We start from the raw sequence: 25,622 nt of genomic DNA on the forward strand, positions 1-25,622 counted from the left end.
GGGGACATGGGGGGCACAGGGTGGGCACAGGGACATGGGGGGCACAGGGGACACGGGGGGCACAGGGGGGCAGAGGGACAGAGGGGACACAGGGGACATGGGGGACACGGGGGCACAGGGACATGGGGGGGCCCGGGGGGTGCAGTGGGTGCGGCGGTGACGCGGGCGCAGCGGGTGCCGTGGGCGTTGGGTGCGGTGGGCGCCGTGGGTGCGGTGGTGACGCGGGTGCAGTGGGTGGGGGGGGTGCCGTGGGTGCAGGGGGTGCAGTGGGCGCAGGGGGTGCGGTGGGCGCCGTGGGTGCCGCAGGTGCAATGGGTGCCGTGGGCGCGGGGCGCAGTGGGTGCAGTTGGGCGTTGGATGCAGTGGGTGCAGCGGGCGCCGTGGGTGCAGGGTGTGCGGTGGGCGCCGTGGGTGCTGTGGGTGCCGCGGGCACGGTGGTGGTGTGGGTGCAGCGGGTGTTGGGTGCAGTGGGTGCCGCGGGTGCCGCGGGCACGGTGGTGCCGTGGGTGCAGTGGGTGCAGGGTGTGCGGTGGGCGCCGTGGGTGCTGTGGGTGCCGCGGGCACGGTGGTGCCGTGGGTGCAGCGGGTGCAGGGTGTGCGGTGGGCGCCGTGGGTGCCGTGGGCACGGTGGTGCTGTGGGTGCAGTGGGCGCAGGGGGTGCAGTGGGTGTTGGGTGCAGTGGGTGCCGTGGGTGCCTCAGGCACAGTGGAGCCGTGGGTGCAGTGGGTGCCGTGGGCGTGGGGCGCAGTGGGTGCAGGGTGTGCGGTGGGCGCCATGGGTGCGGTGGTGCCACAGGTGCAGTGGGCGTGGGGTGTGCCCTGGGTGCCGCGGGTGCTGTGGGTGCAGGCGCAGTGGGTGCCGTGGGTGCCGCGGGCATGGTGGTGACGCAGGTGCAGTGGGTGCAAGTGGGTGCGGTGGTGATATGGGTGCAGCGGGTGTGGGGTGTGCCGTGGGTGCCGCGGTCGCAGTGGTGACGCGGGCGCAGTGGGTGCAGTGGGCGTTGGGTGCCATGGGTACGGGGGGCAGTAGGTGCAGTAGGCACAGTGGGTGCAGTGGGTGCAGGATGCAGTGGGTGCAGGGGGTGCGGTGGGTGCTGCGGGTGTTGGGCTCAGCGGGTGTTGGGTGCCGGGGGTGCCATGGGCGTGGGGTGCAGTGGGTGCAGGATGTGCAGTGGGCACTGGGGGTGCCGTGGGTGCTGCGGGCACGGTGGTGACACGGGTGCAGTGGGTGCCGTGGGTGCGGGATGCAGTGGGTGCAGGGTGTGCAGTGGGTGCCATGGGTGTTGGGCACAATGGGTGTTGGGTGCAGGGGGTGCTGGGTGCAGGGGGTGCTGTGGGTGTGGGATGCAGCGGGTGCAGGGTGTGCCGTGGGCGCTGTGGGTGCCGCGGGCACGGTGGTGATGTGGGTGCAGTGGGTGCCATGGGCGCGGGGCGCAGGGTGTGCAGTGGGTGCAGGGTGTGCAGTGGGTGCTGTGGGTGCCATGGGTGCCGCGGGCATGGTGGTGACGCGGGTGCAGTGGGTGTTGGGCGCAGTGGGCGCAGGGTGCTGTGGGTCTTGGGCGCAGCGGGTGTTGGGTGCCAGGGGTGCCGTGGGTGCGGGATGCAGTGGGTGCAGGGTGTGCAGTGGGTGCCGTGGGTGCTGCGGGCACGGTGGTGACACGGGTGTAGTGGGTGCCGTGGGCGCAGGGCGCAGAGTGTGCAGTGGGTGCCGTGGGTGCCGTGGGCACGGGGGGCAGTAGGTGCAGTAGGCACAGTGGGCGCAGTGGGTGCCGGATGCAGTGGGTGCCACGGGCATGGTGGTGACACAGGTGCAGTGGGTGCAAGTGGGTGCGGTGGTGACGCAGGTACAGTGGGTGTGAGGTGTGCCGTGGGTGCCACGGGCGCAGTGGGTGCAGTGGGCGTTGGGTGCCGTGGGCACGGGGGGCAGTAGGTGCAGTAGGCACAGTGGGTGCAGTGGGTGCAGGATGCAGTGGGTGCAGGGTGTGTGGTGGGTGCAGTGGGCGCCATGGGTGCAGCGGTGACACGGGTGCAGTGGGTGCAGGGGGTGCGGTGGCTGCGGTGGGTGCTGCGGGCACGGTGGTGACACGGGTGTAGTGGGTGCCGTGGGCGCAGGGCGCAGAGTGTGCAGTGGGTGCCGTGGGTGTTGGGCACAATGGGTGTTGGGTGCAGGGGGTGTTGGGTGCAGGGGGTGCCGTGGGCGCGGGGCGCAGTGGGTGCGGGGTGTGCCGTGGGTGCGGGGGGTGCAGTGGGTGCAGTGGGTGCCATGGGCGCGGGATGCAGTGGGTGCAGGGTGTGCAGTGGGTGCCGTGGGTGCCGCAGGCAAGGTGGTGACATGGGTGCAGTGGGTGCCGTGGGCGCAGGGCGCAGTGGGTGCAGGGGGTGCAGTGGGCGCTTTGGGTGCCGTGGGCACGGTGGTGACGCGGGTGCCGTGGGTGTTGGGCGCAGTGGGTGCCGTGGGCGCAGGGTGCAGTGGGTGTTGGGCACAGCGGGTGTTGGGTGCAGTGGGTGCCGTGGGCGCAGGGTGTGCAGTGGGTGCAGGGTGTGCAGTGGGTGTTGGGCCCAGTGGGTGCCATGGGTGCGGGATACAGTGGGTGCAGGGTGTGCCGTGGGTGCCACGGGCACGGTGGTGACGTGGGTGCATTGGGTGCCGTGGGCGCGGGGCGCAGGGTATGCAGTGGGTGCAGGGTGTGCAGTGGGTGTTGGGCCCAGTGGGTGCCATGGGCACGGGATGCAGCGGGTGCAGGGTGTGCCGTGGGCACCGTGGGTGCCGCGGGCACGGTGGTGATGTGGATGCAGTGGGTGCCATGGGCGCGGGGCGCAGTGGGCGCAGGGTGTGCGGTGGGTGTTGGGCACAGTGGGTGCCGTGGGTGCAGGGTGTGCTGTGGGCGCCGTGGGTGCCGCGGGGATGGTGGTGATGTGGGTGCCGTGGGCGCGGGGCGCAGGGTGTGCAGTGGGTGCAGGGTGTGCAGTGGGTGTTGGGCCCAGTGGGTGCCATGGGCGCGGGATGCAGCGGGTGCAGGGTGTGTGGTGAGTGCTGTGGGTGCCACGGGCACGGTGGTGATGTGGGTGCCGTGGGCGTGGGGCGCAGTGGGCGCAGGGTGTGCAGTGGGTGCAGGGTGTGCAGTGGGTGTTGGGCCCAGTGGGTGCCATGGGCGCGGGATGCAGCGGGTGCAGGGTGTGCGGTGAGTGCTGTGGGTGCTGCGGGCATGGTGATGTGGGTGCCGTGGGCGTAGGGCGCAGTGGGCGCAGGGTGTGCAGTGGGTGCAGGGTGTGCAGTGGGTGTTGGGCCCAGTGGGTGCCATGGGCGCGGGATGCAGCGGGTGCAGGGTGTGCGGTGGGCGCCGTGGGTGCCGTGGGTGCGGGGCGCAGTAGGCGCAGGGTGTGTGGTAGGTGTTGGGGGCGCGGGGGGCGCGCTGGGTGCTGGGCGCGGTGGTGACACGGGTGCCCGCAGGCGCGCTCTCCTCCATGCCCGCCGTCCGCACCTTCGCCCTGACGGCCGCCCTGGCCATCGCCTTCGACTTCCTCCTCCAGATGTCGGGGTTCGTGGCGCTGCTGGCGCTCGATGCCCGCCGGCAGGAGGTACGGGCGCCGGGGGGGGGCACGGCACCCTGAGGCGGGGGGGGGGGGGGGGGGGGGGGCAAGGGTGCCCAGGGGGACCCACGGCGGGCATGGGGTGGCAAGGAGGGGCACGGGGTGGCGGCGGGAATGAGGGTGCCCGAGGTGGCCGTGGGGGTCCCGTGGCAATGAGGGTGGGCGTGGGGTGCCCGGGGGTGTGGGGGGGTGCCCAGGGTGGGCACAGGGTGGGCAGGGGGTCCCCAAGGAGGGCGCGGGGTGTCCTTGGGTGCCAGGGGTTGGCGTGGGGTGACATTGGGGTCCCCTGGGTGGGTGTGGGGTGCCCGTGGGTGTGAGGGTGCCCAAGGTGGCCAGTTGGGCTACCATGGGCGTGAGGGTGGGTGCAGGGTGCCCACGGGCATGAGGGCGCCCAGGGTGGGCCCACAGTGGTCATGGGGTGCCATGGGTGGGCGTGGGGTGCCCGTGGGCATGTGGGTGCCCAGGGTGGGCACGGGGTGACAATGGGGTCCCCAGGGTGGGTGTGGGGTGACGTTGGGGTCCCCAGGGTGGGCGCGGGGTGCACGAGGGGTGCCCGTGGGGTGCCCACAGAAGGAGGGTGCCATGGGTGGGCGTGAGGGTGCCCGTGGGCATGAGGGTGCCCAGGGGTGGGCACAGGGTGGTCGTGGGGTGCCCCTGGGTGTCAGGGGTTGGCGTGGGGTGACATTGGGGTCCCCAGGGTGGGCGTGGGGTGCCCCTGGGGGGGTCTATGGAGGGTGGGGGGTGCCCGTGGGGGGTGCCCGTGGGTGTGAGGGTGCCTAAGGCGGCCAGTTGGGCTACCATGGGCGTGAGGGTGGGTGCAGGGTGCCCACGGGCATGAGGGTGCCCAGGGTGGGCCCACAGTGGTCATGGGGTGCCATGGGTGGGCATGGGGTGCCCGGGGCGGGTGTGGGTGCCCAGGATGGGCACGGGGTGACAATGGGGTCCCCAGGGTGGGCGTGGGGTGCCCGTGGGCATGTGGGTGCCCAGGGTGGACGCGGGGTGCCCCTGGGTGTCAGGGGTCGGCTTGGGGTGACATTGGGGTCCCTGGGGCAATGTTGGGTGCCCGAGGGGTGGGCATGGGGTGCCCATGGACATGAGGGTCCCCAGGGTGGGCGTGGGGTGACAATGGGGTCCCCAGGGTGGGTGTGAGGGTGCCCGTGGGCATGAGGGTCCCCAGGGTGGGCACAGGGTGCCCAGGGGTCCCCAGGGTGAGCGTGAGGGTGCTCGTGGGCGTGAGGGTGCCCAGGGGTGGGCACAGAGTGGTCGTGGGGTGCCCCTGGGTGCCAGGGGTTGGCGTGGGGCGACATTGGGGTCCCCAGGGTGGGCGTGAGGGTGCCCGTGGGTGTGAGGGTGCCCAAGGTGGCCAGTTGGGCTACCATGGGTGTGAGGGTGGGTGCAGGGTGCCCACGGGCATGAGGGTGCCCAGGGTGGGCCCACAGTGGTCATGGGGTGCCATGGGTGGGCGTGGGGTGCCCATGGGCGTGAGGGTGCCCAGGGTGGGCACGGGGTGACAATGGGGTCCCCAGGGTGGGTGTGGGGTGACGTTGGGGTCCCCAGGGTGGGCGTGGGGTGCCCGTGGGTGTAAGGGTGCCCAGGGTGGGCACGGGGTGACAATGGGGTCCCCAGGGTGGGCGTGAGGGTGCCCGTGGGCATGAGGGTGCCCAGCATGGGCACGGGGTGACAATGGGGTCCCCAGGGTGGGCGCGGGGTGCCCGTGGGGTGCCCGTGGTGTGCCCACAGAAGGAGGGTGCCATGGGTGGGCGTGAGGGTGCCCAGGGGTGGGCACAGGGTGGTCGTGGGGTGCCCCTGGGTGTCAGGGGTTGGCGTGGGGTGACATTGGGGTCCCCTGGGTGGGCGTGGGGTGCCCGTGGGTGTGAGGGTGCCCAAGGCGGCCAGTTGGGCTACCGTGGGCGTGAGGGTGGGTGCAGGGTGCCCACGGGCATGAGGGCGCCCAGGGTGGGCCCACAGTGGTCATGGGGTGCCATGGGTGGGCGTGGGGTGCCCGTGGGCATGTGGGTGCCCAGGGTGGGCACGGGGTGACAATGGGGTCCCCAGGGTGGGTGTGGGGTGACGTTGGGGTCCCCAGGGTGGGCGCGGGGTGCACGAGGGGTGCCCGTGGGGTGCCCACAGAAGGAGGGTGCCATGGGTGGGCGTGAGGGTGCCCGTGGGCATGAGGGTGCCCAGGGGTGGGCACAGGGTGGTCGTGGGGTGCCCCTGGGTGTCAGGGGTTGGCGTGGGGTGACATTGGGGTCCCCTGGGTGGGCGTGGGGTGCCCGTGGGCGTGAGGGTGCCCAAGGTGGCCAGTTGGGCTACCATGGACGTGAGGGTGGGTGCAGGGTGCCCACGGGCATGAGGGCGCCCAGGGTGGGCCCACAGTGGTCATGGGGTGCCATGGGTGGGCGTGGGGTGCCCATGGGCGTGAGGGTGCCCAGGGTGGGCACGGGGTGACAATGGGGTCCCCAGGGTGGGTGTGGGGTGACGTTGGGGTCCCCAGGGTGGGCATGGGGTGCCCGTGGGCATGTGGGTGCCCAGGGTGGGCGTAGGGTGCCCCTGGGTGTCAGGGGTCGGCTTGGGGTGACATTGGGGTCCCTGGGGCAATGTTGGGTGCCCGAGGGGTGGGCATGGGGTGCCCATGGACATGAGGGTCCCCAGGGTGGGCATGGGGTGCCCAGGGGTGCCCAGGGTGGGTGTGGGGTGACGTTGGGGCCCCCAGTGTGGGCATGGGGTGCCCAGGGGTGCCCAGGGTGGGCACAGGGTGACAATGGGGTCCCCAGGGTGGGCATGGGGTGCCCAGGGGTGCCCAGGGTGGGCACGGGGTGACAATGGGGTCCCCAGGGTAGGCGTGGGGTCCCCAGGGTGGGCGTGGGGTGCCCGTGGGGTGGGCGTGGGGTGCCCACAGAAGGAGGGTCCCCAGGGTGGGCGTGGGGTGCCCAGCGGTGCCCAGGGTGGGCGTGGGGTGACGTTGGGGTCCCCAGGGTGCCCAGGGGTGCCCAGGGTGGGCACGGGGTGACAATGGGGTCCCCAGGGTGGGCGCGGGGTGCCCGTGGGGTGCCCGTGGGGTGCCCACAGAAGGAGGGTGCCATGGGTGGGCGTGAGGGTGCCCGTGGGCATGAGGGTGCCCAGGGGTGGGCACAGGGTGGTCGTGGGGTGCCCCTGGGTGTCAGGGGTTGGCGTGGGGTGACATTGGGGTCCCCTGGGTGGGCGTGGGGTGCCCCTGGGGGGGGTCTATGGAGGGTGGGGGGTGCCCGTGGGGGGTGCCCGTGGTCGGGGGTGGGGGGGGTCCGTGTGTCACGAGGGTGCCCGTGTGTCATGGGGGGGTCCGTGTGTGGCGGGGGGGGTCGATGGGTGGTGGGGTGCCCATGGGGGGGGGGTCTATGGGGGGTGGGGGGTGACCGTGGGGCGGGGGGGTGGCCGTGAGTCGCGGGGGGGGTCTGTGGGTGCTGGGGTGGCCGTGGGGGGGGGTGTCTGTGTGTCACGGGGGGGGTCTGTGGGTGCTGGGGTGACCGTGGGGGGGGTGGCCATAGCGGGGGGGGTCTGTGGGTGCTGGGGTGGCCGTGGGGGGGGGTGGCCATAGCGGGGGGGGTCTGTGGGTGCTGGGGTGGCCGTGGGGGGGGGTCCGTGTGTCACGGGGGGGGTCTGTGGGTGCTGGGGTGACCGTGGGGGGGGGGGATGTGTCCGTGTGTCACAAGGGTGCCCGTGTGTCATGGGGGGGTCCGTGCGTCACGGGGGGGGTCTGTGGGTGCTGGGGTGGCCGTGAGGGGGGGGTCTGTGTGTCACGGGGGGGCCTGTGGGTGCTGGGGTGGCCGTGAGGGGGGGTCTGTGTGTCACGGGGGGGGTCTGTGGGTGCTGGGGTGGCCGTGAGGGGGGGTCCGTGTGTCGCGGGGGGGGCCCGCGGGTGCTGGGGTGGCCGTGGGGGGTGCCTGTGTGTTGCGGGGAGGGGGTGGGGGGCCCGCGTCAGGCCGTGGTGTGTCGTCCCCCCCCCCCACCCCGCAGGCCGCCCGCCTGGACCTGTGCTGCTGCTGGGGGCTGGAGAAAGGGGGTGCCGGCGGGGGGGGCACCGGCCTGCTGCGCCCGCTGCTGCGCCGCTACTACACCCCCCTGCTGCTGCACCGCTGGGCACGGCCCGCCGTGGTGAGGGGGGGCACGGGGGGGGGCACGGGGGGGCGGGCTGGGGTCAACGGGGGTCTATGGAGGGGTTTGGGGGGGGTCTGGGGGGTGTAGGGGGGGGTCTATGGAGGGCTTGGGAGGGGATCTGGGGGTGTGGGGGTGTCAGGGGGGCTGGGGGTCAATGGGGGATGTGGGGTGTAGGGGGGCTGGGGTCAGTGGGGGTCTTGGAGGGGTTTGGGGGGGGGGGTCTGAGGGGTGTAGGGGGGGTCTATGGAGGGCTTGGGGGGGGAACTGGGGGTGTGGGGGTGTCTTGGGGAGCTGGGGGGGGCCTTGGGGGTGTCGGGGGGGCTGGGGGTCAATGGGGGATGTGGGGTGTAGGGGGGCTGGGGGGGGGGTCTTGGAGGGGTTTGCGGGGGGGTCTGGGGGGGTCTATGGAGGGGTTTGGGGGGGGCCTGGGGGGCTCCTGGGGGGTGTAGGGGGGGTCTATGGAGGGCTTGGGGGGGGATCTGGGTGTGTGGGGGGGTCTTGGGGGGCTGGGGGTCAATGGGGGATGTGGGGTGTAGGGGGGGCTGGGGTCAGTGGGGGTCTTGGAGGGGTTTGGGGGGGGGGTCTGAGGGGTGTAGGGGGGGTCTATGGAGGGCTTGGGGGGGGATCTGGGGGGTGTGGGGGGTCTTGGGGAGCTGGGGGGGGCCTTGGGGGTGTCGGGGGGGCTGGGGGTCAATGGGGGATGTGGGGTGTAGGGGGGCTGGGGTCAATGGGGGTCTTGGAGGGGTTTGGGGGGGGGTCTGGGGGGTGTAGGGGGGGGTCTATGGAGGGCTTTGGGGGGGATCTGGGGGTGTGGGGGGGTCTTGGGGGGCTGGGGGTCAATGGGGGATGTGGGGTGTAGGGGGGCTGGGGGGGGGGGGTCTTGGAGGGGTTTGCGGGGGGGTCTGGGGGGGGTCTATGGAGGGGTTTGGGGGGGACCTGGGGGGCTCCTGGGGGGTGTAGGGGGGGTCTATGGAGGGCTTGGGGGGGGATCTGGGTGTGTGGGGGGGTCTTGGGGGGCTGGGGGTCAATGGGGGATGTGGGGTGTCGGGGGGCTGGGGGTTATGGGGGGATGTGGGGTACAGAGGGGCTGGGGGGGGATCTATGGAGGGGTTTGGGGGGGGGCTGGGGACGTGGGGGGGCTCTTGGGGGGCTGGGGGGGGCCTTAGGGGTGCCGAGGAGTCTGGGGGGGGCAGAGAGGTTGGGGGGGGGGGCGGGGATGATGTGTGGGGCTGGGTGACGCCGGGGTGCGGGGCCATGGCGGGGGGTCCGGGAGGGTCTGGGGGGGTGGGGAAGGTGTTGTGTGGGGATGTGGGGGGCCGGGGGGGGTGTGTGTGTGTGTGGGGGGGGGTGTCCCCTGACGGTGTGGGGGGGGGTCTCCGCAGGTGCTGCTCTTCCTCTTCCTGGCCTGCGCCGGGCTCTACCTCACGCTGCAGGTGCCCGTGGGGCTGGACCAGGAGCTCGCCATGCCCAAGGTGGGGCTGGCAGTGGGGCGCCCCCAGGGTTGGGGGGGGGGGGACACGACACCCGGGGACAGCACGGCCCCTTATGGGCACAGCGTGGCTACCGTGGCTACTTCTGGGGCTGGCGTGGCCCCCTCTGGGGACACAAGGTGGGGTATGGCCTCTATGGGGCCAGCCCAGCCCTCTATGGGGCCAGCGTGGGGCCGGCGTGACCCCCTCTGGGGACCCGCGGTGGGGTGTGACCCCTGTGGGGCCAGCCCAGCCCTCTATGGGGCCAGCGTGGGGCTGGCGTGACCCCCTTTGGGGACCCAAGGTGGGGTGTGACCCCTGTGGGGCCAGCCCAGCCCTCTATGGGGCCAGCGTGGGGCTGGCGTGACCCCCTTTGGGGACCCAAGGTGGGGTGTGACCCCTATGGGTCCAGCGTGGGGCTGGCGTGGCCCCCTCTGGGGACCCGCGGTGGGGTGTGACCCCTATGGGGCCAGCCCAGCCCTCTATGGGGCCAGCGTGGGGCCGGCGTGACCCCCTCTGGGGACCCGCGGTGGGGTGTGACCCCTGTGGGGCCAGCCCAGCCCTCTATGGGGCCAGCGTGGGGCTGGCATGGCCCCCTCTGGGGACACAAAGTGGGGTGTGACCCCTGTGGGGCCAGCCCAGCCCTCTATGGGGCCAGCGTGGGGCTGGCGTGACCCCCTTTGGGGACCCAAGGTGGGGTGTGACCCCTGTGGGGCCATCCCAGCCCTCTATGGGGCCAGCGTGGGGCTGGCGTGACCCCCTTTGGGGACCCAAGGTGGGGTGTGACCCCTATGGGTCCAGCGTGGGGCTGGCGTGGCCCCCTCTGGGGACCCGCGGTGGGGTGTGACCCCTATGGGGCCAGCCCAGCCCTCTATGGGGCCAGCGTGGGGCCGGCGTGACCCCCTCTGGGGACCCGCGGTGGGGTGTGACCCCTGTGGGGCCAGCCCAGCCCTCTATGGGGCCAGCGTGGGGCTGGCATGGCCCCCTCTGGGGACACAAAGTGGGGTGTGACCCCTGTGGGGCCAGCACAGCCCTCTATGGGGCCAGCGTGGGGCTGGCGTGGCCCCCTCTGGGGACGCGCGGTGGGGTGTGACCCTTGTGGGGCCAGCCCAGCCCTCTATGGGGCCAGCGTGGGGCTGGCGTGGCCCCCTCTGGGGACCCGCGGTGGGGTGTGACCCCTATGGGTCCAGCGTGGGGCTGGCGTGACCCCCTCTGGGGACCCAAGGTGGGGTGTGACCCCTATGGGGCCAGCCCAGCCCTCTGTGGGGCCAGCGTGGGGCTGGCGTGGCCCCCTCTGGGGACACAAAGTGGGGTGTGACCCCTATGGGGCCAGCGTGGGGCTGGTGTGACCCCCTCTGGGGACCCGCGGTGGGGTGTGACCCCTATGGGCCCAGCGTGGGGCCGCCGTGACCCCATGGCGGCCGCCCCGGCGCCGTGCCGGTGACGCACGGGGCCGGCGAGGTGCCACCCGCTTCCGCGGGGGACGCGTGGGGCCGGCGTCACCCCCTCGGGGCGCCCCCTGTTGAGGGGGGGGTGGGTGCCGTCCCCCATCCTGACGCCGTGGTGGTCGGGGGGGGGGGTGTGTCCCCCTCCCGCTGTTCCCCCCCCCCCCCCAGGACTCCTACATGCTCCAGTACTTCGCCGCCCTCAACCAGTACCTGGCGGTGGGCGTCCCCACCTACTTCGTCACCACGGGGGGCTACGACTTCTCCTCCCCGGCCGGCACCGACGGCATCTGCTCCAGCGCCGGCTGCCACCCCCGTTCCCTCACCACCACCATCCAGTACGCCACCCGCTTCCCCAATGCGTGAGTGCGGGCGGGGCACCGGGAGGGGGACGGGGCTGCCCGCCGTGGTGGCCGTCGGGTGTACGTTGGGTGCCCACCGTGGTGGACATTGGGTGTACGCTGGGTGCCCACCATGGTGGACATTGGGTGTACATTGGGTGCCCACCGTGGTGGCCATGGGGTGTACGTTGGGTGCCCACCATGGTGGCCATTGGGTGTACGTTGGGTGCCCACCGTGGCGGCCGTTGGGTGTACGCTGGGTGCCCACCATGGTGGACATTGGGTGTACGTTGGGTGCCCACCGTGGTGGCCATCGGATGTATGTTGGGTGCCCACCGTGGTGGACATTGGGTGTACATTGGGTGCCCACCGTGGCGGCCGTTGGGTGTACGTTGGGTGCCCACCGTGGTGGCCGTCGGGTGTACATTGGGTGCCCACCGTGGTGGCCATGGGGTGTACGTTGGGTGCCCACCATGGTGGACATTGGGTGTACGTTGGGTGCCCACCGTGGCGGCCGTTGGGTGTACGTTGGGTGCCCACCGTGGTGGACATTGGGTGTACGCTGGGTGCCCACCGTGGTGGCCATGGGGTGTACATTGGGTGCCCACCATGGTGGCCATTGGGTGTACGTTGGGTGCCCGCCGTGGTGGCCGTCGGGTGTACGCTGGGTGCCCACCGTGGTGGACATTGGGTGTACGCTGGGTGCCCACCATGGTGGACATTGGGTGTACATTGGGTGCCCACCGTGGTGGCCATGGCGTGTACGTTGGGTGCCCACCGTGGTGGACATTGGGTGTACATTGGGTGCCCACCGTGGTGGCCGTCAGGTGTACGTTGGGTGCCCACCGTGGTGGACATTGGGTGTACATTGGGTGCCCACCGTGGCGGCCGTTGGGTGTACGTTGGGTGCCCACCATGGTGGACATTGGGTGTACGTTGGGTGCCCACCGTGGCGGCCGTTGGGTGTATGCTGGGTGCCCACCATGGTGGACATTGGGTGTACGTTGGGTGCCCACCGTGGTGGCCGTCAGGTGTACGTTGGGTGCCCACCTTGGTGGACATTGGGTGTACATTGGGTGCCCACCGTGGTGGCCATGGGGTGTACATTGGGTGCCCACCATGGTGGACATTGGGTGTACGTTGGGTGCCCACCGTGGTGGCCGTCGGGTGTATGTTGGGTGCCCACCGTGGTGGACATTGGGTGTACGCTGGGTGCCCACCATGGTGGCCATCAGCTATACATTGGGTGTCCACCATGGTGGCCGTCGGATGTATGTTGGGTGCCCACCATGGTGGACATTGGGTGTACGTTGGGTGCCCACCATGGTGGCCATCAGCTATACATTGGGTGCCCACCATGGTGGTTGTTTGGTACAAGTTGGTTGTCCACCATGGTGGCCACTGGGTATATGTTGGGTGCCCACCAGTTACACATTGGGTGCCCACCATGGTGGCTGTTGGGTGTACGTTGGGTGCCCACCATGGTAGCCATCAGCTATACATTGGGTGCCCAGCATGGTGGCCGTTGGGTGGCCGTTGGGTGGCCATTGGGTGCCCACCATGGTGGCCCTTGGGTGTAAGTTGGGTGCCCACCGTGGTGGCCATGGGGTGTACGCTGGGTGCCCACCATGGTGGCCGTTGGGTGTATGTTGGGTGCCCACCATGGTGGCCATTTGGTACAAGTTGGGTGCCCATCAGTTACATATTGGGTGCCCACCATGGTGGCCATTGGGTGTACGTTGGGTGCCCACCATGGTGGCCATCAGCTATACATTGGGTGCCCACCATGGTGGCCATTGGGTGTATGTGGGGTGCCCACCATGGTGGCCATGGGGTGTATGTTGGGTGCCCACCAACTATACATTGGGTGCCCACCATGGTGGCCATGGGGTGTACGTTGGGTGCCCACCGTGGTGGCCATCAGCTATACATTGGGTGCCCACCATGGTGGCCGTTGGGTGTATGTTGGGTGCCCAGCATGGTGGCCGTTGGGTGTACATTGGGTGCTCACCATGGTAGCCATCAGCTATACATTGGGTGCCCACCATGGTGGCCGTTGGGTGTATGTTGGGTGCCCACCGTGGTGGCTGTTGGGTGGCCATTGGGTGCCCACCATGGTGGCCATTGGGTGTACATTGGTTGCCCACCATTGTGGCCATTGGGTGTTCATTGGGTGCCCACCGTGGTGGCTGTTGGGTGGCCATTGGGTGCCCACCATGCTGGCAGTTGGGTGTACGCTGGGTGGTCACTGGTGTCACCCCGTTGCCCCCCTAGGTCCTACCTGGCCATCCCCGCCACCTCCTGGCTAGATGACTTCTTGGATTGGCTCAACCCCACCGCGCGCTGCTGCCGCGTCCACCGCTACGGCAACCTCAGCGGGACCTTCTGCCCCTCCACCAGCAGTGAGTGGGGCACGCCGGGGGGCGGGGGGGGGGCGCCGCGGGGTTGGGGGCCAGCGTGGCCATTGCGGGTACAGCGGGGTGGCCATTGCGGGGTACGCGAGGGCTACACTGTGGTGGCTGTTGGGTGCCCACCATGGTGGTCGCTGGTTGTACGCTGGGTGCCCACCGTGGTGGCCATCGGTTGTATGTTGGGTGCTCACCGTGGTGGCCATTGGGTGTACGTTGAGTGCCCACCATGATGGCCACTGGTTGCATGTTGGGTGCCCACCATGGTGGCCACTGGGCGGCTACTGGGTGTACATTGAGTGCCCACCACGGTGGCCATCGGTTGTATGCTGGGTGCCCACCATGGTGGCAACTGGGCGGCTACTGGGTGTACATTGAGTGCCCACCACGGTGGCCATCAGTTGTACGTTGGGTGCCCACCCTGGTGGCCAATGGGTGTTCACTGGGTGCCCACCATGGTGGCCACTGGGTGTACGTTGAGTGCCCACCATGGTGGCCATTTGGTATATGCTGGGTGCCCACATTGGTGACCACCATATTGGTGCCCACATTGGTGGCCATTGGGTGTACATTGGGTGCCCACCATGGTGGCCATTGGGTGCACGTTGAGTGCCCACCATGGTGGCCATTTGGTATATGCTGGGTGCCCACATTGGTGGCCACCATATTGGTGCCCACCATAGTGGCCATTGGGTGTACATTGGGTGCCCACCATGGTGGCCATTAGGTGTACATTGAGTGCCCACCACGGTGGCCACCGGGGGTAAGTTGAGTGCCCACCATGGTGGCCATTTGGTATATGCTGGGTGCCCACATTGGTGGCCATTGGGTGTATGTTGAGTGCCCACCATGGTGGCCACTGGTTGCGTGTTGGGTGCCCACCATGGCGGCCATTGGGTGGCCGTTGGATGTACATTGAGTGCCCACCATGGTGGCCACTGGTCGTACGCTGGGTGCCCACCACGATGCCCGTGGGGTGTACGTTGGGTGCCCACCCATTGGGATGCCATGAGGTGTCCATCGGGTGCCTGTTGAGGTCTCCCGGGGTGGTGGTGGTGGTGGTGGGGGGGTGATCTACTGGGTGGCCCTCCGCGGTGCCCGCTGGGTGCCTCCCCGGGTGCCGCGGGGTGGTGACGCGGCCGCGCCGGCAGATGACCTCAGCTGCATCGGGGGCCAGTGCCTGAACGTCACCCGCCGGCCCACGGTGGAGGAGTTCGAGCGGTTCCTACCCTGGTTCCTCCATGACCGCCCCACCCTGCAGTGCGCCAAGGGGTAGGTGCCACCCGGGGTGGGGGAGGGGGGGGGAACCACACCCATGGTGGGGGGGGGGGCACCCATAGGGGGGCACGGGCAATGGGGTGGCACGCGTGCACGTGGCCACTGGTTGCATGTTGGGTCCCCATCATGGTGGCCATTGGGTGGCCGTTGAGTGTACGTTGAGTGCTCATCGTGGTGGCCATCAGTTGTACGTTGGGTGCCCGCCATGGTGGCCATCAGCTATACATTGGGTGCCCACCATGGTGGCCGCTGGGTGTACTTTGGGTGCCCCCCATGGCGGCCGTCGGGTGTACGTTGGGTGCCCACCATGGCGGCCAGCAGCTATACATTGAGTGCCCGCCGTGGTGGCCATTGGGTGTACATTGGGTGCCCACCATGGCGGCCATTGGGTGGCCATTGGGTGCCCACCATGGTAGCCATAGGGTGTACGTTGGGTGCCCACTATGGCGGCCAGCAGCTGTACGTTGGGTGCCCACTATGGTGGCCATTGTGTGGCTATTGGGTGCCCATCACAGTGGCCATCGGTTGTACGTTGGCTGCCCACCATGGTGGCCAGCAGCTATACATTGGGTGCCCACCATGGTGGCCGCTGGGTGTACTTTGGGTGCCCACCATGGTAGCCATAGGGTGTACGTTGGGTGCCCACTGTGGCGGCCAGCAGCTATACGTTGGGTGCCCGCTATGGCGGCCATTGTGTGGCTATTGGGTGCCCATCACGGTGGCCATCGGTTGTACGTTGGCTGCCCACCATGGTGGCCAGCAGCTATACGTTGGGTGCCCACCGTGGTGGCCATCAGTTGTACTTTGGGTGCCCCCCATGACGGCCATTGCGTGGCCATTGGGTGCCCACCATGGTGGCCGTCAGCTATACATTGGGCGCCCGCCATGGTGGCCGTTGGGTGTACATTGAGTGCCCACCGTGGCGGCCGCTGGTTGTACATTGGGTGCCCACCATGGTGGCCATCGGCTGGCTACCGGGTGCCCACCATGGTGGCCATGGGGTCTACACTGACTGCCCGCCATGCTGGCCCCTGGTGGCATGTTGGGGTGCGCGTGGACATCCGTGCGGGCACGTGGGTGCCCCCCCCCCGCCCCCAGCACCCACCCCACGGCTCGGGGTGCCCCCTCCTCACCCCTCGCCCCGCTCCCCGCAGGGGTCTGGGCGCCTACGACACGGCTCTGAGCATGGACGCCAACGGCACCATCCTGGGTGAGCAGAAGGGTGGGGTGGGCGACACGGGGTTGAGGTGAGGGGGCGGAGGGGGGGGTAGGGGGCACCCTAGGGTGCCGTGCTGACCCCCCCCCGGCCCCCCGCCGTGTCCGCCAGCCTCCCGCTTCATGGCCTACCAGCGCCCGCTGCGCACCTCGCAGGAGTACACGGCGGCGCTGCGGGCTGCCCGCGCCCTGGCCGAGGAGATCACCGCCACCCTGCGCAGCGTGCCCGGCACCCACCCCGACTTCAGGGTCTTCCCCTACACGTGAGCACACCCCCCCACCCCACCCCCCCCCAACACCCCCCACCGCCGTGGGGCTGGGGTTGGCGGGGGGTTGGGTGGCGGGGGAGGAGATCGACCGCCGGAGGAAGGGGGCGACCGGGGAGGGGTGGTCGGCTCGGGGTGCTGCGGGTGCCCCGGTGCCCTTCTTTGGGGTGAGGAGTGGGTGTTGGGGGTCAGACGTGGGTGCCCAGGTGCGGGTGCTGTAGGTTCCCCGGTGCCCTATTTGGGGTCAGGAGTGGGTGCCCCACAACCTGGTTAGGGGTCAGAAATGGGTGTTGGGGGGACAGAAGTGGGTGCCCCAGTGCCCTATTTGAGGTCAGAAATGGGTGTTGGGGGGCAGACGTGGGTGCCCTGGTTAGGGGTGCCCGGCCCAGGGTGCTGTGGGTGCCCCAGAGCCTGGTTAGGAGTCAGAGGTGGGTGTTGGGGGTCAGAAGTGGGTGCCCCAGTGCCTGTATTGGGGGTCAGAGGTGGGTGTTGGGGGTCAGACGTAGGTGCCCTGCTTAGGGGTGCCCGGTCCAGGGTGCTGTGGGTGGCCCAGAGCCTGGTTAGGGGTCAGAGGTGGGTGTTGGGGGTCAGAGGTGGGTGCCTCAGAGCCTGGTTAGGGGTGAGAAGTGGGTGTTGGGGGGCAGCAGTGGGTGCCCTGGTTAGGGGTGCCCATCCTGGGGTGCTGTGGGTGCCCCAGTGCCCTATTTGGGGTCAGAAATGGGTGTTGGGGGTCAGACGTGGGTGCCCTGGTTAGGGGTGCCCGGCCCAGGGTGCTGTGGGTGCCCCAGTGCCCTATTTGGGGTCAGAAATGGGTGTTGGGGGGCAGAAGTGGGTGCCCCAGTGCCCCTACTGGGGGTCAGAGGTGGGTGTTGGGGGTCAGACGTAGGTGCCCCGGTTAGGGGTGCCCGGCCCAGGGTGCTGTGGGTGCCCCAGTGCCCTATTTGGGGTCAGAAATGGGTGTTGGGGGTCAGACGTGGGTGCCCTGGTTAGGGGTGCCCGGCCCAGGGTGCTGTGGGTGCCCCAGAGCCTGGTTAGGGGTCAGAGGTGGGTGTTGGGGGTCAGAAGTGGGCACCCAGTTAGTCGTGCCCATCCTGGGGTGCTGTGGGTGCCCCAGTTGCCCCTATTGGGGGTCAGCGGCGAGCACCCGGCATGGGGGTGGCCCAGCCCGGGGACGCCGTAGGGTGGCCGTGCCGGGATGCCAGCGCGACGGTGACGTTTCCCGGCTGCAGGGTGACCTACGTGTACTACGAGCAGTACCTGACGGTGGTGGCCGAGGGCGTCTTCACGCTGGCGCTCTGCCTGGTGCCCACCTTCCTCGTCTCCTTCCTGCTGCTGGGCATGGACCTGCGCTCCAGCGCCGCCACCCTGCTCACCATCGCCATGATCCTGCTGGACACCGTGGGCGCCATGGCCCTCTGGGACATCCCCTACAACGCCGTGGCCCTCATCAACCTCGTGGCGGTGCGGGGCGGGCGGGGTGGCACGGGGACATGGGGCACGCGGGGTGGCACGGGGACCTGGGGCACGTGGGGTGGGCATGGGGATTTGGGGCACGTGGGGTGGCACGGGGACCTGGGGCATGTGGGGTGGCATGGGGACATGGGACACGGGGGGTGGCACGGGGACCTGGGGCATGTGGGGTGGCATGGGGACATGGGACACGGGGGGTGGCACAGGGACATGGGGCATGTGGGGTGGCATGGGGACATGGGACACGGGGGGTGGCACGGGGACATGGGGCATGTGGGGTGGCATGGGGACATGGGACACGGGGGGTGGCACAGGGACATGGGGCATGTGGGGTGGCACGGGGACCTGGGGCATGTGGGGTGGGCATGGTGATTTGGGGCACGTGGGGTGGCACGGGGACATGGGGCACATGGGGTGGCAAGGGGACGTGGAGTGTCAGAGGGACCTGGGGCACGTGGGGTCGTATGGGGACATGGGGCACATGGGGTGGCACAGGGACATGGGACATGTGGGGTAGCAGAGGGAGATGGGGCCTGTGGGGTGGCACGGGGACCTGGGGCCTGTGGGGTGGGCATGGGGATTTGGGGCATATGGGGTGGCATGGGGACCTGGGGCTCATGGGGTGGCACGGGGACATGGGGCATGTGGGGTGGCACGGGGACATGGGGCACATGGGATGGCAAGGGGACACAGAGTGTCAGAGGGACATGGGACATGTGGGGTGGGCATGGCGATTCGGGGCATGTGGGGTGGCAGAGGGACCTGGGGCTCATGGGGTGGCACGGGGACATGGGGCATGTGGGGTGGCACGGGGACATGGGACACGGGGGGTGGCAGAGGGACCTGGGGCCTGTGGGGTGGGCGTGGGGATTTGGGGCATGTGGGGTGGCACAGGGACCTGGGGCTCATGGGGTGGCATGGGGACATGGGACACGGGGGGTGGCACAGGGACTTGGGGCATGTGGGGTGGCACGGGGACCTGGGGCACACAGGGTGGTACGGGGACCTGGGGCCTGTGGGGTGGACGTGGGGATTTGGGGCATGTGGGGTGGCACGGGGACATGGAGTGTCAGAGGGACCTGGGGCCTGTGGGGTGGCATGGGGATATGGGGCACATGGGGTGGCACGGGGACCTGGGGCATGGGGGGTGGCATGGGGACATGGGACATGTGGGGTGGGCATGGGGATTTGGGGCACGTGGGGTGGCACGGGGACATGGGGCACATGGGGTGGCAAGGGGACGTGGAGTGTCAGAGGGACCTGGGGCACGTGGGGTCGTATGGGGACATGGGGCACATGGGGTGGCACAGGGACATGGGACATGTGGGGTAGCAGAGGGAGATGGGGCCTGTGGGGTGGCACGGGGACCTGGGGCCTGTGGGGTGGGCATGGGGATTTGGGGCATATGGGGTGGCATGGGGACCTGGGGCTCATGGGGTGGCACGGGGACATGGGGCATGTGGGGTGGACGTGGGGATTTGGGGCATGTGGGGTGGCACGGGGACATGGGGCACATGGGGTGGCAAGGGGACGTGGAGTGTCAGAGGGACATGGGGCCTGTGGGGTGGCACGGGGACCTGGGGCTCATGGGGTGGCACGGGGACATGGGCCATGGGGGGTGGCACGGGGACATGGGACATGTGGGGTGGGCATGGGGATTTGGGGCACGTGGGGTGGCACGGGGCCCTGGGGTGGCACAGGACCATGGGGCACGTGGGGTGTCACGGGGACGTGGGGCAGGAGAGGGTGTCAGGGGGATTTAGGGACAGGTGGGGGCTGTGGGGTGGCAGAGGGCCCCGTGCCCCCCCCCCGCCCCGCGGTGGCCGCCCTGGCGGTGTCCCCCACCCCGCGGTGACAAGCCGCCTCCCCGCAGGCCGTGGGCATCTCGGTGGAATTCGTCTCCCACCTCACCTGCGCCTTCGCCCACAGCACCCAGCCCGGCCGGGTGGCGCGGGCCGCCGAGGCCACCGTCAACATGGGCAGCAAGGTGGGCAGCGGGATGGCGGGGGGCGGCGAGGGGACGTGTCCTTCCCTCGGGGACCGTCCCTCACCCCTCTGCTCCCCATCGCAGGTGGTGGCCGGGGTGGCCATGACCAACCTGCCGGGCGTGGTGGTGCTGGCCTTCGCCAAGGCCCAGCTCATCCAGATCTTCTTCTTCCGCCTCAACCTCATCATCACGCTGGCGGGGCTGGCCCACGGCCTCGTCTTCCTCCCCGTCCTCCTCAGCTACATGGGTACGGCCCCCCCCCGGCCTTTTCCTGGCCCCCGGCCTCGGGGACGCGGCCCCGGTGCGCGTGTGTCGTCGTCGTCGTCGTCGTCCCCCCGCCCCGGCCCCGGGGGGAAGATGGCAGCCTGACTCCTCTCGTTCCCCGCAGGACCCGGCCCGCGGGCGCCGGCGGGGGACGCGGAGCGGGGCGCAGGGCTGGGCCTCGGCAACCCCGCTTTCCAGGACGGGGACAAGGACAAGGACGGCGACAAGGACAAGGACAAGGATGGGGCCAGGGCCAAAGCCAAGGACAAGGATGGGGCCAAGGCCAAAGCCAAAGCCAAGGACAAGGATGGGGCCAAGGCCAAGGACGAGGACACGGAAAAGGCCCGGGACTAGGCCGAGGCCGAAGGACGAGGACAAGGCCGCCGCCGCCGTCCCCGGGCAGGGCTGAGCCCCGCTGTCCCCTCCCGCCGCCACTTTTTCTACCGCTGTCGTATTTAAACGTTTTTGGTTTGTTTGTTTGTTTGTTTGTTTTTTGTTGGTTTTGGTTTTCCTCAGATTCGGGACTGGGTTGAACTGGGCCAGGCTGGGAAGGGGCCCCGGGGGCCGGGGGGGGGGGGGGGGTGTCACCTCCTGCGGAAACGGCGTCTTCGGCTCCGCGGCCTCACGGGGGACGGGGACGCGGGGAGAGGACGTGCGGGGCACGCGGGCGCCGCGGGGATGGGGACGCGCGGGGGCACGAGGACGGCGGGGACGAGGCGCCGTGGGGCCAGGGACACGGCGGGCACAGGGGCACCAGGGGGGATGGGGACGCGTGGGGCACAGGGACGCCGTGGGGACGAGTCGGCAGACGTCGTGGGGACAGGGACACGTGGGGGACGCACGGGCATCGTGGGGATGGGGACGCGCGGGCACAACTCTACCAGTTACTGAACAGTTCTAAGAGAAACTGAGGGATAGAGAAAGGAAAAGGCGGAGAAAAAGCCGGAGAGAAAGAGATCACGGGTCCTGGTTCCAGCGTCTTCTTCAGGGAATCTTCCCAGGCACGGTCTTCTTTCTTGGGAAGAATCTTCCCAGGCACAATCTTCTTCTATTGTTTCGTCTTTGTTCCCCCCCAGGGGCACTTCTTTTCCCCTTTTCTGTTTGCTGAACCAGCACGGCCCACCCCCCTTGCCCAGGACAGCCTCGGCTCAGGTTTCTCCCTTCTCCCAGGTGACGTGTAGCGCCATTCGGGTGGCGAGACGCGTGCCGTCGTCACCCGCGTTTAGCGTGTTCTCCGTAACCTTCATTAGCGCCTGCAGGGGTGGGCGCTTTCACGTGCGTGGCGCGGAGAATGAAGCAAAGGTCGCTCGCGGGACGCGATGGCCTGGAGAACCGAGAACGAGCAAGCTCACCACGCGAGTGGCAGAACCATCCTGGCTTCACACGACAGTTCTCCCGCACTTTCCGGCGCCAGAAGCGTGAAGCCTTAGCCATTCTCTGAAGGCCAGGCCTGCGGTATTTCTTTCCTCGCGAGCGTTCGAGGCGTTTTGTTGAAGGCTTGGAGGGCTCCTGCCCCTCGGCAGGGAATTGACGCTCCCTCCCTTCCACCACCCCGTGGCTCAAACGCTCCAGGATTTTCTCGGACGGTTGTGATCCGAGCATAGCGTACGGACGTAGGGGAAAGAAACGACAGGAAGAGAAGATCGTACACATAACTTCTGGAAGCGTTAAATCCCGCAGTGTTGTAAGGCTGATATTTCCAAGGCGTTTTCTTTTCCACCCCGTCACTCCTAAGGATTCCAAGGCGGAACGTGACCACGAGTGGACGGATAGGAGTAAAGAGAACAAGCGGGTGGTCGTACCTCGTGTCGTAGCAATCCCTACCGTTAAGAACGTCAATCCCATCCGCGAAACAATTCCAATTTGTCCCCGCCGCTTTCCCCGCCCCGTGACTCCCAACGTTTGCAAAAGAGAAGGGATCCCCGAACCCAGGGCTCGGTCCGTCGAACCCATCCTGCGGTTGGAGCGATCGGACCGATTGCCCGGTTTTTAGCCGCGACTTCCTTCGTCCTCGCGCGGGCTCTTCTTCTGATGGAGGTGGCGGCGTTGCGGGTGGCGGTACGGCGTTCTCCTTGGGTCGGAGTTAGCGTGCCCCGCGCTCCTTGGTCTTTAAGCAACGGCGCGTGCCGCGCGAACCGGTTTGGGAGCGTCGTCTTGGAGACGTCTCGCGCCCGTGCGTTGAGTTCTCCAAAAGCGTATCTAAATTGAACTGGGAATCCAACTCCCTGGAACTAGCGGTTAAGGGCCGCTAACAAATTCGGTTCCATAAATATTCTCCCAACGGAATTGCTCGGAAGTTGAGGCAAAAGCCCTCGAGCGTTAGAATCCACACCCTGTTACTTTTTCCGTGGTCGACCCTCTTTCCGGTCAAGAAAAAGGGGTCTTAACTTTTTTTTTGGGGGGGGGGAAGGTTGAGACTGATGATCGTAAACGTGGGCTCTTCTGGTGCGGAAGTAGGGAGGGCGACGCGCGTCCCCTTAGTCTGTACCGTTCCAAATGTGATTCCGTAAACCGTTGTATCGGCTCCCGTGCCAAAACTGGGCTTCGAATTTACAACCGACGGAGGCCGGATTATACACAAAGCGAAAATACCAACTTCTCCCGCGCCGTCTCTCCCTGGCAAAGTACAAACCCGAGCGTCCGGAAAATCAGGCGAGCGACGCAAGGATCAGCCCGCTGAAAAACGTGAGCCCCCCGCCCCCGCCGACGGTCGGTTGTAACCCGCGAAACGTACGGAGAGCGGGGAAATAACCGAAAAGGACGGGGCGATCCACCCCGCGCCGATCCGACGGGCCTTCCCGCCAGCGTCGGTGGCCGCCCGCGCGCCCGCCGCGTTTGTCGACGGGGGTCTTCGGGGTTTGTGTCCTTCGGAGAAAAATAAAAACCCGGCCGTCGCGCAGAAGTTTTGGGTTTTTTCCCCCTTCCGTCCTCGCCTAAACTTCTCGGTTCCTCCGGCCGACAAGAGGTCCCGAACCCGCGCGTTCTTCAGGCGGGATTCAAATGATGGAGTGGGGGGGGGAGGTTTTTCTGAGCACTTCGGCTGCTTCTTGCCGCGCGACCCTCCCCTTCGAGGGTCGCCGTGGAACGACGGGGTTTGTTGCCGTTGCTTCTTCCCGCTATTTTAGGCACCGCCGCTGTCGAGGAGCCTGCGTTGGCATTCAGACGCGGGGGAGCAGTCGCCATTTCCCGTCGAGCTCATGGCGCGGCCGCACCGGGGAATTATAGGGCGAGCGGGCGGGGGATGATGACCCCGTGCTCTCGTAGGTCGGCTGCCGGCGGGGTGATCCCTTCCCTCGCTCCCGGGGGCAGGGCGTAGGGTTCTGCGGCCGTTGTCCTCCCGGATTTCGGGAAGGCCTTTGACACCGTCCCCCCCGCAGCATTCTCCCGGAGAAGCTGGCGACGCGTGGCACGGAGGAGCGCGCTCTCCGTGGGGTTAAAAACTGGCTGGCCGGCCGTGCCCGGAGAGTTGGGGTCAATGGGGCGAAAGCCTCTGGGCGGCCGGTCACCAGCGGCGTCCCTCAGTTTCGGGGCCGGTTTTGTTGAATATCTTTATCGATGATCTGGCTGAGGGGACTGAGTGCACCCTCGGTAAGTTCGCAGGTGACACCGAATCGGGTGGGAGCGTTGATCTGCTGGAGGGTAGGAAGGCTCTCCAGAGGGCCCGGGACAGGCTGGATCCATGGGCCAAGGCCAACTGTAGGAGGTTTAATAAGGCCAAGTGCCGGGTCCTGCATTTCGGTCACGACAACCCCAAGCAACGCTACAGGGGTGGTAGAAAGAGCCCTGGGGGTGCTGGTGGACGACCAGCTTAACATGAGCCAGCAGCGTGCCCAGGTGGCCGAGAAGGCCAACAGCATTCTGGCTTGTACCAGGAATAGCGTGGCCAGCAGGAGCAGGGAAGTGATGGTGCCTCCGTACTCGGCGCTGGTGAGGCCTCACCTCGAGTGCTGTGTTCAGTTCTGGGCCCCTCTGTACAAGAGGGACATTGAGGTGCTGGAGCGTGTCCAGAGGAGAGCAACCAGGCTGGGGAGGGGTCTGGAGACCAGGGCATATGAGGAGAGGCCGAGGGAGCTGGGCATGTTCAGCTTGGAGAAGGGGAGGCTGAGGGGAGACCTCATTGTCCTCTACAACTCCCTGAAAGGAGGGTGTAGAGAGGGGGGTGTTGGGCTCTTCTCCCAGGGGAATAACGACAGGACCAGAGGAAATGGTCTGAAGCTGCGGCAGGGGAGGTTTAGGTTAGATATCAGGAGGAATTACTTTACTGCAAGAGTGGTCGGGCACTGGAACAGCCTGCCCAGGGAGGGGGTTGAGTCACCATCCCTGGAGGTGTTGAAGAAACGTCTGGATTTGGCACTTCAGGGCATGCTCTAGTGGCAGAGATTGTAGGTTGTTGGGTTGGACTCGATGATCTCAAAGGTCCTTCCCAACCATGAAGATTCTATGATTCTATGATGGCGTGACTGGATGGATAGATGAGGGGAGGGCGGTAGATGTGGTCGACCCTGACTTAAGCGAGGCGTTCGACACGGTCTCCCACAGCACCCTCACAGGGAAGCTCAGGAAGGGTGGGTTGGATGAACGGACAGTGGGGTGGATTGAAAACTGGTTGAGGGACAGAGCTCAGAGGGTCGTGATTAGGGGCACAGAGTCTAGTTGGAGGTTGGTGACGAATGGTGCTCCCCAGGGGTCAGTACTGGGTCCAGTCCTCTTCGATATATTCATCAATGACCTGGATGAAGGGACAGAGTGTCCCCTCGGCAGGTTTGCTGGTGACACAAACTCGGGGGGGGTGGCTGACACCCCAGAGGGCTGTGCCGCCATCCAGAGAGACCTGGACAGGTGGAGAGTTGGGCGGGGAGAAACCTTATGGAATTCAACAAGGGCGAGTGCAGGGTGCTGCCCCTGGGGAGGAATAACCCCCCGCACCAGGACAGGTTGGGGGTGACCTGCTGGAGAGCAGCTCTGTGGAGACAGACCTGGGAGTCCTGGGGGACAACGGGATGGCCACGAGCCAGCGATGGGCCCTGGTGGCCAAGAAGGCCAATGGCATCCTGGGGGGCATCCAGAAGAGCGTGGCCAGCAGGTGGAGGGAGGTCATCCTCCCCCTCTGCTCTGCCCTGCCCTGGGGAGGCCCCATCTGGAGCCCTGGGTCCAGTTCTGGGCTCCCCGGTTCCAGAAGGACAGGGAACGGCTGGAGAGGGGACAGCAAAGGGCCACCAAGAGGACGAGGGGACTGGAACATCTCTCTGATGGGGAAAGGCTGAGGGATTTGGGGCTCTTCAGCCTGGAAAAAAGCCGACTGAGGGGGGATCTTATCAATGCTGATAAATACTTCAAGGGGGGGTGTCAGGAGGACGGGGCCAGGCTCTTCTCAGTGGTGCCCGGGGACAGGACAAGGGGTAACGGGCACAAACTTGACCGTGGGAAGTTCCATCTCAAGACGAGGAGGAACTTCTTTGCTGTGAGGGTGGCAGAGCCCTGGCACGGGCTGCCCAGAGAGGTGGGGGAGTCTCCGTCTCTGGAGACATCCCAACCCCGCCTGGAGGCGTCCCTGTGCCACCTGCTCTGGTGACCCTGCTCTGGCCGGGGGTTGGAGGAGATGATCTCCAGAGGTCCCTTCCCACCCCGGCACTCTGTGAAGTGACATCCGATGAGCGATGTGCGTGACAGAGTGACGATACATCTGGTGTATATCGAGAGGGTCTTAGATGGGCTCAGTGAGGCCTAACGGTGTCCTTCGTTGCCCTAAACCCGC

At 68.1% G+C, this 25,622-nt stretch overlaps 1 protein-coding gene across 2 annotated transcripts in view; it reads left to right on the top strand.

Annotated features, from left to right (window-relative positions):
* NPC1L1 (NPC1 like intracellular cholesterol transporter 1) overlaps window positions 1-20,346 on the top strand; it is a 31,444-nt gene extending 11,098 nt beyond the window's left edge. The window contains exons 8-20 of one of the 2 annotated variants that reach the window (XM_074563778.1): window positions 3,451-3,578; window positions 7,584-7,721; window positions 9,107-9,196; window positions 10,810-11,000; window positions 13,254-13,381; window positions 14,539-14,659; window positions 15,820-15,875; window positions 15,993-16,143; window positions 17,376-17,607; window positions 19,490-19,603; window positions 19,688-19,850; window positions 19,992-20,154; window positions 20,215-20,346. In XM_074563778.1, the coding sequence (XP_074419879.1) occupies window positions 3,451-3,578; window positions 7,584-7,721; window positions 9,107-9,196; window positions 10,810-11,000; window positions 13,254-13,381; window positions 14,539-14,659; window positions 15,820-15,875; window positions 15,993-16,143; window positions 17,376-17,607; window positions 19,490-19,603; window positions 19,688-19,850; window positions 19,992-20,154; window positions 20,215-20,221 (1,682 nt within the window). In that variant the 3' untranslated portion in view covers window positions 20,222-20,346. Of the gene's footprint in view, window positions 1-3,450; window positions 3,579-7,583; window positions 7,722-9,106; window positions 9,197-10,809; window positions 11,001-13,253; window positions 13,382-14,538; window positions 14,660-15,819; window positions 15,876-15,992; window positions 16,144-17,375; window positions 17,608-19,489; window positions 19,604-19,687; window positions 19,851-19,991 lie in introns of both variants that reach the window. The other variant, XM_074563777.1, reaches the window with a different exon arrangement.
* The last annotated feature ends 5,276 nt before the right edge of the window (window positions 20,347-25,622 follow it).

This window comes from Larus michahellis, chromosome 20, assembly GCF_964199755.1.
Source record: "Larus michahellis chromosome 20, bLarMic1.1, whole genome shotgun sequence".
Lineage (NCBI taxonomy): Eukaryota > Metazoa > Chordata > Aves > Charadriiformes > Laridae > Larus > Larus michahellis.